This window comes from Chiroxiphia lanceolata, chromosome 6 (genome assembly GCF_009829145.1).
Source record: "Chiroxiphia lanceolata isolate bChiLan1 chromosome 6, bChiLan1.pri, whole genome shotgun sequence".
In the NCBI taxonomy this organism is placed as follows: domain Eukaryota; kingdom Metazoa; phylum Chordata; class Aves; order Passeriformes; family Pipridae; genus Chiroxiphia; species Chiroxiphia lanceolata.
Window position 1 is genome coordinate 63,310,127 of NC_045642.1, and position 13,347 is coordinate 63,323,473.

Here is a 13,347-nt window from a genome sequence, read left to right on the forward strand (position 1 = left end):
TTCAAGGAAAGGCTGGATGTGGCACTTAGTGCCATGGTCTACTTGACAAGGTGGTGATCGGTCACAGGTTGGACTCCCTGATCTCAGAGGTCTTTTCCAACATAACTGATTCTGTGACTGTCAGAGGCCACACTTGGCAGGCTCCCTTTGAGATCCCAAACTGTCCTCTCCAAAGTCAGGGCAAACTCTCACACCCCAACAGCACAGCAGAACTAACACCCCTGCCCAATCCAACCTGCACTCCCACGTTCTCCTGGCGAGCATCCCGCTCCTCTGCGCCCCAGGATTCTTGGAGCAGGGAGCTGAACGGAGTGGCTGCTGCTGCCAGGCTTCATACTCATCCCTTGCTTTTTTTGGAGCAGTGGCAGGACATGGAGTGCACCTCCTTCCTGCCAGCCCTGAGTCACCCAGCTGGCAGCACCTCTGCTCCAGCGTGGCCAGCTCAGCCCCTTCTCCCTCTGGCAGAGGGAACAAGGAGATGAATGATCCTGCTGATAACACGAGTGGTTTGGGTGAACGCTGACAGAAACAAGAGCTTGGATGATCACCAGCCACCAAATCTGTCTGTTACAACACCTCAAATGCCAAAGTCCAACGTGAAGCTTTTTAATGACAACACTTACTACCACTCACTTGAAGCTCCAGTGCTCAGCTGGCTCTGAAGCAACAGCAATTCCTGCTGCTGTGGAATTCCCAGGCTGAGCTCCTTATTAGCAAGCTTCAGAGACACAGGCACACAGCTACCTTGGGAATGAAGCAAACCAGAAACCAGCTCATTCCAACCCCCTGCCATGGGCAGGGACACCTTCCACTAGACCAGGCTGCTCTAAGACCCATCCAACCTGGCCTGGAACACTTCCAGGAATACATCTCCAAAACTCCTGCTTCACCCCCAGCACACATTTTCTGCATGGTCATTCATCTGCTCTGTTTGTCAGCAACAGCCTCCCTTCATCTCCACCACCAGTGCTGGATTTAGTAATTTCTGACATGAAATTATTTTTACCCTTTTGTTGCTAAAATTGCCTGAAAATTAAAGTTTGGTAAACATGCCACAGAATCCTAGGATACAGCATTAAAAGCAATTACAGTCTGGAGAAAACGTTTATGTGCATAGAGAGCCTTAAATACTCAATATATACTTTGTGGGCTTGGCAGAGTTCAGCCCCTTCTCCAGAGCCTCCACCCCATTTGGGAAATTCACGTTCAGTTCCTTTCCTGCTGTAACATTCCACCTTCCTTCAGCTGAAGGCAAGTGGGAGCATTTCTGGCAGGAACAAGGGAACTGGAGTCTCTCTGGATTGAAGCGACTTCCAGAAATGATCCACCTTGTGCCTCCCAGAGCATAATAACACCCATCCCAATCTCCTTCCCCCTCTGGAGAAGGTTCCAGTCAGTGATCCAGGGGAGTTAATATAAATCCCTCTGCCCCTGAACATCACTCAGGCCCTAAACAATATTTCCATGTGCTGCTTCTCATCCATGGGCTTAGCAGGGAAAATGCAGCAAGACACAACCAACTCCAGGGTTAAATGGGATATTGGGAAGGAATTCCTGGCTGGGAGGGTGGTGAGGCCCTGGCACAGGTTGCCCCGAGATGCTGTGGCTGCCCCTGGATCCCTGGAAGTGTTCCAGGCCAGGTTGGACGGGGTTTGGAGCAACCTGGGTTAGTGGAAGGTGTCCCTGCCCATGGCAGGGGGGTTGGAACGAGATGACATTTAGAGGCCCCTTCCAACCCAAACCATTCCATGATTCTATGATCATATTTATGTTGTAATGTTGTCTTGTCTCTTCTTTCAAGTCCCAGTACTTCATTTTTTCCCCCTCATTTACAAGCCAGGCATTTAGTTGTGAATATTTCTGGCTTTTTGTGTAAAGGCCCCTCTGTCTGAAACATCTCAGCTTTCACTTGTCAGGTTCCCAGCACTTGGACTCACAAAGAAATGCCAGGAAGTGGAATCTGAAAACCCACCATAAAAGGTCAGAAATCAAATAACAAATAGAAAGGAAAAACAACCTACCAAAATCATCCTTTTCTTCCCAGTTTAACCCATTGCTGTGCAGCCCAAGTGCGTGGCAGGGATGATCTCAGCCTGGCCTGTGCTGGAAACAAGCCCCTTCTCTTCAAAACAGTTCCTGGCCTTTCCTGGCTCCCGTTAGGAGCTCTCATAAATCTCCTATCCAGCTTGAAAACCCCCACCACGAAGTACCTATAACCTCTGAAATCCCTTTCATGGTTTTACAACTGAATTCTTGATGGGTGGGTCATTCCAATTGCAACATGGGCCACGAGGGGAAACATGAGATTTGACACAATTTGTTCCAGTCCTTGCTGTTTAAAGGAGCAACTGGGAGAGGGGATCTCTAATGGTTTTACTGGACTGGGGGGAGCAGGCTGTTGAGCATCAGCAACTGCCAAGCACAAACAATTTCAGGAAAGAAAATCAGTGTAATCTACTACAAACCTTCCCTGAGCTGGCTGGACTTCATGCTAAGCAGGATTTCAACTAACAATCCTTATTTTGGGAAAAGCAGGGTCCCCTACTCACAGTGATTTTTTTATCATCTTCAGCTGCCTCAACCGTTCAACTGGCAGCAGTTGTGAGGTCTGTGCACCACTTAGCACGTTCAGGAAGAGCCTTAAATGAGGCATAACCTTATGCTGACCTTTAGCCCAAGGCTAAATCCTGCTCTGGGTGCATCACACCCCACTACATGAGCTCCCAGGGATGTGACAGCGAGCCAGCTTTGACCGGGGGCAACACCCCCCACTCGCTCACCCCAACTTGCTCTGTGAGCTTTTAAAAAAGCTCAGTTATTTTCACGAAACAAAGGAGGGGTTACACCAAGCAGCTGCCTGTTTCCAGGCCTGAGTAACTGGGACAAAGTTTGATCCGTTTCAAAATAGCGCTAATATTTTTAATGACCCATAAGCCCATTTTTAGAACAAAGCAAGGACTTTCTCCTTTCCTCCTCAGCTTCAGGAAAAGCCTGAGCCTCCTCCTTGGCCAGCTGAAAAATGTAGCAGAGGAATAATCACCCCATGGACTGATGTCACCGGACAATGCTGCAGTCACTGGATGTAAACACAGCGTTCAGGGCAATGAGGTTTTGTTGCATAAATAGAATAAATAAATCTATTAGAGGTGGAGTTTGTTTGGGTTTTTTCCCCCCTAGTAAAAAATAGAGGCATTTTGCTCTCTTAATTTCTTACTTGCAATGTCAACCAGCCCGGCAAAGCCCCAGGAAATCCTCTAGGAATAGGTAAAACGTCTGTGGGATGTAGGGTATGATTCTGAGCTGTGGGGAAGGCGGCTGATCCCACAGAGATCCAACTTGGATCCGTGGATGCTTCCAGATTCTTGTAGAGAATCTAAGGGGAGAGTTCATCAACTCAGTGACACATCACATTTCACCGGAGCGGGGCTCAGCAGCAGCACAGGCTGAGCCTTGCTGGACCAAGGTTGTACTTCCCAAGATGATGTTTTCCACGCTTCCATCCCTTCCGGTATCATTTGCTTTCCCTTCTCCTGCCATCCGGACCTGAAGGGAAAGCACCAGCGCGTGGACGTGTGTGCAATTCCCAACACGCGCGGGGCTGACACGTCTGTCACACGCTCTGTGAGACAAAGCTGAGAACGGCAGCACATTCCCTGGCAAGTTTTCCCTCCGGTTTACCCGAGGATCTGACGACCCTCGTCAAGTCACGGTCAAACACGGCGCCGATCAAATGAGCTTTGCTAATTTTCCACCCCTCACCCTCCCAAAAAAGCTCTCCCCCTACCCGCTCCGCTGGCTCGGATCACACACTCCGTTATCCCAGCATTTCCTGGAGCTTGTCTCTGAACTGTTAATCATTACCATGGGAAACCCTACACTCATCTACGCAAATTAGGATGTAATTTGTGTATCTAAACATCACAGCTCAGCTCACCCCGCTCCGCCTGAGGAGCCAGGATACCTGGAGCACCGGTGAGTGAGCTCACACGGAATATGACTCCGGAGGAAATGGCAAATTACTCTCCCCAGCAGCCTCAAATAACGGAAAATGGCTGGATAAATCCTGATTTCCTACGGAACAGCGTGGCAGTGGCAGTGGGTGAAGCGACACGTGAAGGTGGAGGAGGCCCTTGCTGGGTGCAGCCCACCTGTGGGACCAGCTTTGGATCCAGTGGGAAGCAGCAGCCGCTGGAGGATCCAGGCGGCTCCAGAGGGAACTGAAGCCTTGCAGGAAGACGCCACAGAAGAACTTCCTCCTCCCCCGTCACCCTGCTCGGCTCCCAAATCCCCCGGCCTCAGGGAGGGTTGTGAGGGGATGGGTTTAAAATGGCCCCTTCTCTGGAAGGGGCAGGCACCACGACAACAAAGCCCTATGGCTCCCAGAAATGGGAAAAACCCTCCGGAGGGGTGAGCCGCTGGGGAAGGCCAGTGGCTCTGACTGAGGAAAGTGGGGTGAGCAGGATTCCTGCCCCTGGATGAGGTGGGATGTGGGTGAGGGGGGTCTCTGCCCCTGGATGAGGTGGGATGGGAGTGAGCGGGATTCCCTGTTCCTGGATGAGGTGGGGTCGGGGTGAGGGGAATCCTGCCCCTGGATGAGGTGGAGTGAGGGTGAGTGGGACACCTGGATGAGATGGGTTGGAGGTGAGGGAGATCCTGCCCCTCGGATGGGGCAGGATGGGGGTGAGCGGGATTCCCTGTTCCTGTGTGAGATAGGGTGGGGTGAGCAGGATCCCTGCTCCTGGACGAGGTGGGCTGGGAGTAAGGGGGATGCCTGCTCCCGGGTGACGTGGGGTGGTGGCTGAGGTGACATCTCCCCTCCGGGACCGAGGGGACACCAGGGACAGGGCGAGGGGTGTCCGGGCAGGCTGAGGGGAGCCGGGGCAGCCGCGGGGCTCCCGGGAGAGCTGCCGGGGGGTGTCGGGCCCCGGGCGGGGCGCGGGGCCGTGACAAGCCCGAGCCGGGGACACCCCGCCCGGCCCGCGCCCCAGCGAGGCCGCGGAACGCGGGGCACCCCCATCCCGCACCCCCATCCCAGCCCCGCCGGCCGGGCGGGCGGGACGGGCGGACCCCCGGCCCCGCAGGGATGCCGTGAGGACTCCTAAATCCCCGTGTGCCCCCTCAGAGGGATCCCGCCCCGGGCCGCCCCCGCCCCGGGCCGGCCGAGCCCCCCGCCCGCGCGGTGCCCCCGCAGCCCCGCCCCGGCGCGGGCCGCGGCCGCCGCAGGCCCGGCATTGTCCGCGCTGCCCCCGCCGAGCCATCGCCTCCTACCCCAGCTGCTCCTGTCCCGGCGGTTCCGGGCCATGGCGGCGGCTGCGGGAGGAGGCTCCGTGCGCGCTCCGAGCCGCGCTGCGTCTGGCGGGGCTGCGGCGGCGGCGGCGGCGCGGGGCGGGCGGGGGAGCCGGCGGGAGCCGCACCATCCCCGCCCGCCGCACGGCCCGGCACGGCCCCCGGGCAGCGGCGGGCAACGCGCTCTGGGGGGCACACACACACAGAGATACACACAGACACAGACACACAGATACACACACACACAGACACACACACACACAGCGGGGGCCCCGCGGCACCCCCCTGGGCACCCACCCACCCGCGGCGGGGGGGATGGATGGGGGGCTCTGGCATGGACAGGAGGGTCCCAAATCCAGGTCAGTCCTGGCAGCAGGGCACTGGGATCGTGGGGTCATTCACACCCAGGGGGCATCGACACCTTGGGGGCACTGGGCACTCTCAAGGGTGCCCATCCGTAGGGGGCCATGGGTGGGGGAACTCAGCACAGACAGGATGGTCCCACATCCAGGTCACTCCTGGCAGGAGGGCACTGGGGTTATGGGAGCACCTACATGTGAGGCATCCACACCTCAGGGAGGACTGGGCACCCCCGTGGGCACCCACTCACAGGGGAGATGGATGGGGGGCTCAGCACAGACAGGATGCACCCACATCCAGGTCACCCTTGCCAGGGCACTGGGATCATGGGGAGCATCCACACCTGGAGGCATCCACACCTGAGGGAGACTGGACACCCCCATGGGCACCCAGATGCTGGAGGCATCCCTGTCTGGGGAACCAGGTTTGTTTGGGTTACTGGGCACCCACCCACAGGGGTCCGTGGATGGGGGACCCAGCACAGACAGGATGCTCCCACACCCTGCCAGGGCACTGGGATCATAGGGGTGCCCACTAGACCAGGTTGCTTCAAACCCCTCCCAGCCTGGCCTAGGATACACTTCCAGGGATGGGGCAGCCACAGCTTCTCTGGGCAACCTGTGCCAGGGCCTCCCCACCCTCCCAGCCAGGAATTCCTTCCCAATATCCCACCTAACCCTGCCCTCTGGCAGTGGAAAGCCATTCCCCCTCATCTTGGCACTCCAGGCCCTTGTCCCAAGTCTCTCTCCAGCTCTCTTGGAGCCCCTTTAGGCACTGGAAGGGGCTCTAAAGTCTCCCCAGTGCCTTTTCTTCTCCAGGCTGAACACCTCCAGCTCTCCCAGCCTGGCTCCAGAGCAGAGGGGCTCTGGCCCTCAGAGCCTTTCTGTGGCCTCCTCTGGACTCACTCCAGCACCTCCACATGCTCATTATGTTGGGAGCCCCAGGGCTGGACACAGAACTCCAGGTGGGTTCTCTCACAAGAGCAGAGTAGAGGGGAATAATCCCCTCCCACACCGCTGGGGATGTAGCCCAGGGTGTGTTTGGCTTTCTGGGCAATGCCAGCCACAGGGAGTTTGCTCATTCCCACTCTTTCCCTGTGGACCACGCTCATCCTCACCCAGTGTTTGCCCACATTTGTGATTCCAACAAGCTGCTGGAGTCGACCTGTCTCTGAAGCCGCATCCCAGTGCTGCTCTTTGGAAGATGCACAGCACAGTGCTGTCATGGTTTGAGATAGCCCAAATTCCAATTCCCTAGCTCCATCCCCCCTCCCACATCTCAACCCAATGTGAGATGGGTTTTTTTCCAGACAAAACACAACCAGACTCAGAATGGGGAAAGGGAATATATTACAATGACTGTACAAATAAATACTACAATACATTATACACACGACTACAACTATCTCTACCATGACATAAGTATTTACAATGGATCAGATCTCTTCTCCCCTCCAAATAAAAGTCCAGGAGGGAAAGAAGAGACAGATCCCTTCCAGTCTCTCAGGGCAGCAGCTTCTTCAGAGTAGCAGTCACTAAGCAGCAGCATCTTCTAAGGCAGCAGGCTCTCTCTCTCTGTTGTTTCTTGTAGCAGCTGATTGCTGGATCTCTGCCAGCACACACGAGGGGGTATCCCCCTCGGCCACTCGTCTCTCCAAACGAGTGGTCTTCCGTGGGCTTCGTCACCCCAGACAAGGTCGTATCACCACGTCATATCACGAAGCACAGGGGGTCTTCGTGACGGTCTGGTATCTTCAGGAGATTCAAGCTCCTTGCAGGGCCTCTGTGCCCTGTCTCAGGCTGCGAGCTTCTTTGTAGCTTGCAGCAAGGGAGGGCCTCAAGGCCAACCTCCCACACCGTCCTGGCTGAGCTCTCAGGACGTCCGAGCTTCTCAGCTCTTCTCTGCAGTGCATGTTGCACTTCAAGGCTCTTTCAAGTAAGAGTCCATCAACTTCCTCCTTCCAGGAGGTCTCAAAGGAGTTTTGGGGGGTCTGGTATCAGTTCTTACCCCCAGAACTCTGTAGAACTCTGCTGCTGACTCTCTCTTCCTCAGCTCTCCTTCCAGGAGTTCTTTCTCTGGTGCTGCATGTCTCTGTTGCTCCGTCTTATCTCTTCTGGCTCTCTGCCACCGTTTCTCTGGTCAGTGCCAGCTGCTGCTTTCTCCGGCCACTGCCCATGGCCACTGCCCACGATGGAGAAAACATCTCCCAGCATAACTATAGGCACCTAGCCCAGCATTATGCTGTTCCAGGTCCCCACAGGCCCCAGCTGGGGCTGGGGGGCCAAAGCCCCCCCCTGTGGGGCTCAGAGCCCCTTCCTCGTGGCTCACAACATGGCCACCTTCTTCTTCCCTCCAACTACAACTCTTCTCTTCCGGTCTGGTTGTGATATGTTTACATTTTTTGCAGGAGCGCTCATTGGACAGAAATTCAAAACTTCCAGGGGTTTCCACCCCTTGGGGTCTACCACTTTTCTTATCCTCTGGGGGAAAACGAAGTCCAAACCACTACAAGTGCTCAAGGAACAACCCATTAAACTGGAAATGTGGTGGTCACCAGAGGGAACTGAGCCCCAGACTGTATCTGCAGGAGCAGATTTTGGGAGAACGCTTCTCATTTCTGGACTCAGGCCTGCAGCGGTCGGGGAAAGCCGGTGGCCATCCAGCTTTGCTGGAATCACAGGAGCCGGCAGGATCCGCTCTTCATCTTTGACAGCGGGAAAAACATTCAAAACCGAACCAATTTGCTGTTCCAGGCAGCTGATCCCTGCCAAAGCCATGTGTTGTTGTGCTCCCATTGATATGCTGATACCTAATTCCTGAGTGCCTTCTCCAATACTCTGTGACTGCCTTCCCGGTCGGCTTCTTCCCTGTGTTTACAGCATCAGGATGAAACACATAATTTTGGCTCATTTTGGCTTGCTGAAGTGCTGGCTCACGTGGCAGGGAGCTGGATCCTGCTGGGCACTGTGACCATGAGGAGCTCAGCCCTGCAGAAGCTCCATTAGAATTTTTGTAAATAATCCCCAAAATTGCACATGCCTGTTGCTGCTTCAATGTAGCAGAGAAGAAATTGGTGTTCTGAGGGGATATTTCTTCTGCTGGACACTCAGAGGGGTTCAGATGGGTTGAAAGAGGAGATGAGTAGAGAAGCAGCTGGGAAATGGAGAGGGGAGGGGAAAAAAAGGAGGATGGAAAAGGAAATCTGCTAATTTGAAAGTCTAATTAAACTAAGATGGGCTCAGGTCCTGTTTTCCTCATTCCCTTTGAGAATTGCTGCTAAGGTCGAGCTTGTACTGCCCCATTTACTGGCATTTTCTCCTTTTCTCTTGCCATCATGGCACGTGGCGTTCAAATGAAAGAGGAGCGGAGAGGTTTGATCCTGTGCTGTTCCAGGGGAATGGTCTCCATGAACTCCCAATGCCTTTTCCTGCATTATTTCCTATGATCCCAAGTTGAGGCGTTTGCAGATGATTTTGTTTCCCGAGGGTGACTCAGCATTTGTTAATTTTCATCCATCCCTCCGCTCCACCGATTCATCCTCCCTTTATTTTCCCAGTTGCAAACAGCCCTTCCCGGGAAGCATCTTTCCTTTCTTGCTGCCCGAGCTGCCAGATCACGAAGAGCTGATTCCACAGCAGATGTGCTGAATGGGCACGGAATGGAAGGATTCTTGAGGAGAAATGACGCCAAATCAAGGCAAAAAGAGAAAACACCACGGAGAGACAGAGCGGAGCAGGCGGTTCCCGATCGGTGCGACGGGAGATACAGCACTGGGAAGGCCCCAGAACGAGGAGAAAACCTGGAATTAAGTCCCTCATGTGTAGCAGTGGCAGGAGCCGTTTCATAATTTACCTTGATTCGACTGTCCCACTTACCCAGGCGGCTCTTAGAGTTGCTTTTCATATCCCCGGCCCCTCGTTGTGCAACACTTACGTAAGAGGTGCCAAAGGGACGCTGCCAAGGCTCTGCTCTTGCTCAGGTGCCACCACGGACTTGCTGCTGAGGGAAACGGTGCCATCCACACGGGTTTTCCTTGCCATGCCACCGACAAGGCGTTGCCTGAGCCCCTCCAGGTGACAGATCTGTGGTTATCCAGGGATCCTGGAATTGTTCGCTTCCTCCACGCAGTTTTTGTTATCACTTCTGCCTTCTCAGGCTTAGCTCCTTCACTGCTTCTTCTTAGCTGCATGGGAAAGTCAAAGGAGTCTGTGTGGAGCAAGGGGATGTCTCCTCAGTAGAGAGAAATTACCCATTTGTCATTGCTGTTTTAATTTCTGCACTCTATTCTTGGGTTAAGAGGCCACAATTCCTAGGAAATATCAAAACAGCTTTTTCCCCGCTCCTGGAGCTAAAGCCTCCCTAACATCTTTCTGTTGTTTTTTTGTTTGTTTTTTTTTTCCTCACTGAAATATTTTAAGTGAAGCAGATCTTTGTTGCTTAGGAAATCCTGCTATTCCTGCTGTTCCCATTTCTCACCCCGAGTTGTGCTATGGCCGCCTACATTTACAGGGGCTTTGCAGCCAAAGGAATTATCCTTGCTGCTTCTGTAAACAGGATTGCACACTAGGGCTGCAACAGAGGTATTTCACTGTGGAGGAGACAGAATTCCAGCAGTTAATTCAATTACTTGCTTAATCAGTCACTGGGAAGGCCCTGCCTTCTGGAAGATGCTCTGGAAACTGAAGGAGCTACTTAAGAATAAAAAAAAAAATACGGAGATATAGAGCCATCAGCACAAAACTTCAACCAAACCAAGCCCACAGGCCTGGTTTTACATCAGGGGCTGCCTTTGCACAATCTGTGGTCCTCTTATTTATCTTTATTAGGGAAAGGCTCTTCCCCCAGAGGGTGGTTGGCACTGCCCAGGCTCCCCAGGGCAGTGGGCACGGCCCCAAGGCTGCCAGAGCTCCAGGAGGGTTTGGACAACGCTCTCAGGGACAGGGTGGGATTGTTGGGGTGTCCTGTGCAGGGCCAGGAGTTGGACTGGATGATCCTTGTGGGTCCCTTCCAACTCATGATTTTCATTTAGAGGTCAGTAAGATCTCTCCTAAGCCCAACTTCCCATCTATTTCCGACGCTGTTTTCCATTTGTTCTTTCCTGCACCGACAGGCAGATGGACATTACATTGAAAACATCCTTCCTCACCAGCCTCTTTTCTTTTTTGCAACGTGGCTTTAGTGAGTCCAAGCCAAGCCCTGGGCGTGCCAAGTTTGTTTCTAGGATTTCCCCTTGAAGATACACCTCGGCCAGGAAAAGGCTTCCAGCTCCCCTTGGCAGGGCCAACCAAATCCACCTGCCTGGATGATTCAGCAAGATATTTGCAATATGTTCCAGCCAGGTTTGTGCACCTGGAAACGTGGGAAGCAGCCTGGTTTCCAGGCAGTGCTCTGAATGCCCCTTGTTGGTGCTGTTTTTAGTGGAATGGCCACATTTTCCTGCATCCTCGTGCTGAGCTGTTGCTGTTGGTGGAGCTGCCGGGCTTCACCTCTGCCCTCCTGCACGTGCACATGGGAGGGAAGGGCATCCAGCTGGTTTCCTTCCTTTGAATGCAAACAGCACAATCAGCTGCAAAGTCCCCTGAGATACATCTACGTAAACAGGGTGACACAAAAATAATGTATAGCCACAGTGCTCCTCTTCCTTCCGTGAAAAACAAATCCGTGCACAAGGCTCTGAGCTGTGCCTCACTTAATTCTCCTGCTCCTGCAAGGGAGACAAGGCTCCTGACAGCCTGAAAAGGCTTCTCTCTTCCCAGAGCATCCTCAGCACAACCACTGGAGAGATCCTCAGTCTATGTTGGCATTTCCCAAGTGAATTCCCAAGCTGGACATAAGAAGCGTCTAACAGGCCTCCTTCTCCTGCCTAAAGCTATTCCCTTGGCTGTGTTCTCTCCATCCATCTTGCCAAGACCTCTCCCTCTTTCTGCTCTTTAGATTTTTCCAGGCATTTTGGTACTTGTCATCTTGTGCCCACAGCAGCTGCCACCCCAACTGTCCCCACAGGGCCATTCCAGCAGCCAGAGGCCATTTGGGACCCCCCAAAGCCTTCCCTATCCCTCTTATTCTGGATCCCAGTAGCAGAGCTCAGCAGGCAGGTGAAGCAGCATTAACAGCACTGAAAGCTGCCCCCCAAGTGATGCCAAGAAGAATTGGACTCAGGGGTGGAAAGGTGCCTGCAGAGATTTGGGAATGGCTCTGGGGCAGGCACTTCACTCGTGGCAAGACAGGGTGTAGCAACAGTGTGTGTTCCACTGGGGAGGAAAACCAGCCTGAAAAACCCAAACCACAAACTTAGGAAAAAAATACATCTCAAATCATAGGGAAGATGCTGCAGCAGTTTTTGAATACCTTCCGCGTGACATTGTTAGACCACGTGAAATTAAAGATATTTACAAAAAGTAGAGACTGAAGTATCTTTTCTTCATGCTGCTGTTTCATACCTCAGCGTTTCTCATTTGCCAATGAACGTACATCCACATTTTGCTGCTTTTAAAACCACCTTCATGAACATTGTTCAGTCAGAAATTCCTGCATCTCCCATTACCAGATGAATCTCGGTCAGTGTCTCGTTAAAATAACCTTGGCTGTTCTTCCTCCTAAGACTACAATACAAACAGCTCACATTCTCTAATCCTACGTAATGCCTTATGTAAAACCACTTAACATTCCTTTTAAGGCTGGGACCCATTCAGACAGAAAGATGCTGCATAAAAGCACATTCCGAAACACGCTTGACCAGAAAAGCGACGTGGTCTAGGGCGGAAAATATGGAGCAGGAATCGGTGTTTGTTCAGGAGAACACGCCTGGCAGCGTGCGCAGAGTCCGGCCATGCCTTGCCCTGTGAGCTTTGCACAACTCATTACAATCATTAATTAAATCATTAGGCTGGAAAAGCCCTCTAAGATCGAGGCCAACCCTTAACCCAGCACTGCCAAGGCCACCACTAGCCCATGTCCCCAAGTGCCACATCCACATGGTTTTTAGATCCCTTCAGGAATGGCGATTCCAACACTGCCGTGGGCAGCCTGTTCCAATGTCTGACCACCCTTTCCATCAAGAAATTTTCCCTAATATCCAACTTAAACCTCCCTTGGTGCAACCTGGGGACATTTTCTCCATTTTCCTCGGTTTTTTCTAATCAAGAAATTGAGCAGTAATACCAGGGCTGGTTTTATCCACGTACCCTTCCCAGTAGTGCTTCCAGCAGGGACTGAAACTCAGCTGGGAAAGGTGGACTGGAGCTCAGAACGCAAGATGGGCTCTGAGAGCCCACCCTTCACCTCTGGCAACATGGGATGAGAAGCAACACCTCCAGGTGGAAAATGAAACTTAACCCAGCAAGGACGAAATACGGGAGCTTTTACATTAAATTCCAGCCCTTGGATCTGTGAGATGTTGTAGGAGGCCAAGTCTTAATGCACCATCTGCAACTGGAAAATGAAATGTCCTTTTTCCTGTGCTGTCACCCGATGGCTTGTCAGGAGCAGCAAATCAATAGAGTAAAAAGCAGCGTCTGAACCTTCAGCTGAGGAAGGGAAAAGAAAAAGGACGCAAACAGCTCCATATCAGGAGCACAGGAAGCTGATTTATGAGGGGAGAGGTAATTGTTTTGTTAAAAATCACTTGAGGAAACACAGCTCCCTAAAGGGTAAATAGTTTCTTGTTTGTTGGGGGTTCAGGAAAACTTAGGTATTTATGTT

General features: G+C 53.0%; 2 protein-coding genes across 3 annotated transcripts in view; one reads left to right on the forward strand and one right to left on the reverse strand.

Annotated features, from left to right (window-relative positions):
- Positions 1-5,380, reverse strand: part of ATL1 (atlastin GTPase 1) — a 29,768-nt gene extending 24,388 nt beyond the window's left edge. For both annotated transcript variants that reach the window (XM_032692074.1, XM_032692073.1), the window contains exon 1: positions 5,269-5,380. In XM_032692074.1, coding sequence (XP_032547965.1) covers positions 5,269-5,302 — 34 coding nt within the window. In that variant the 5' untranslated portion in view covers positions 5,303-5,380. The remainder of the gene's footprint in view (positions 1-5,268) is intronic.
- LOC116788859 (maestro heat-like repeat-containing protein family member 6) overlaps positions 1-13,347 on the forward strand; it is a 946,858-nt gene that overhangs the window by 725,607 nt on the left and 207,904 nt on the right. The window lies entirely within an intron of this gene.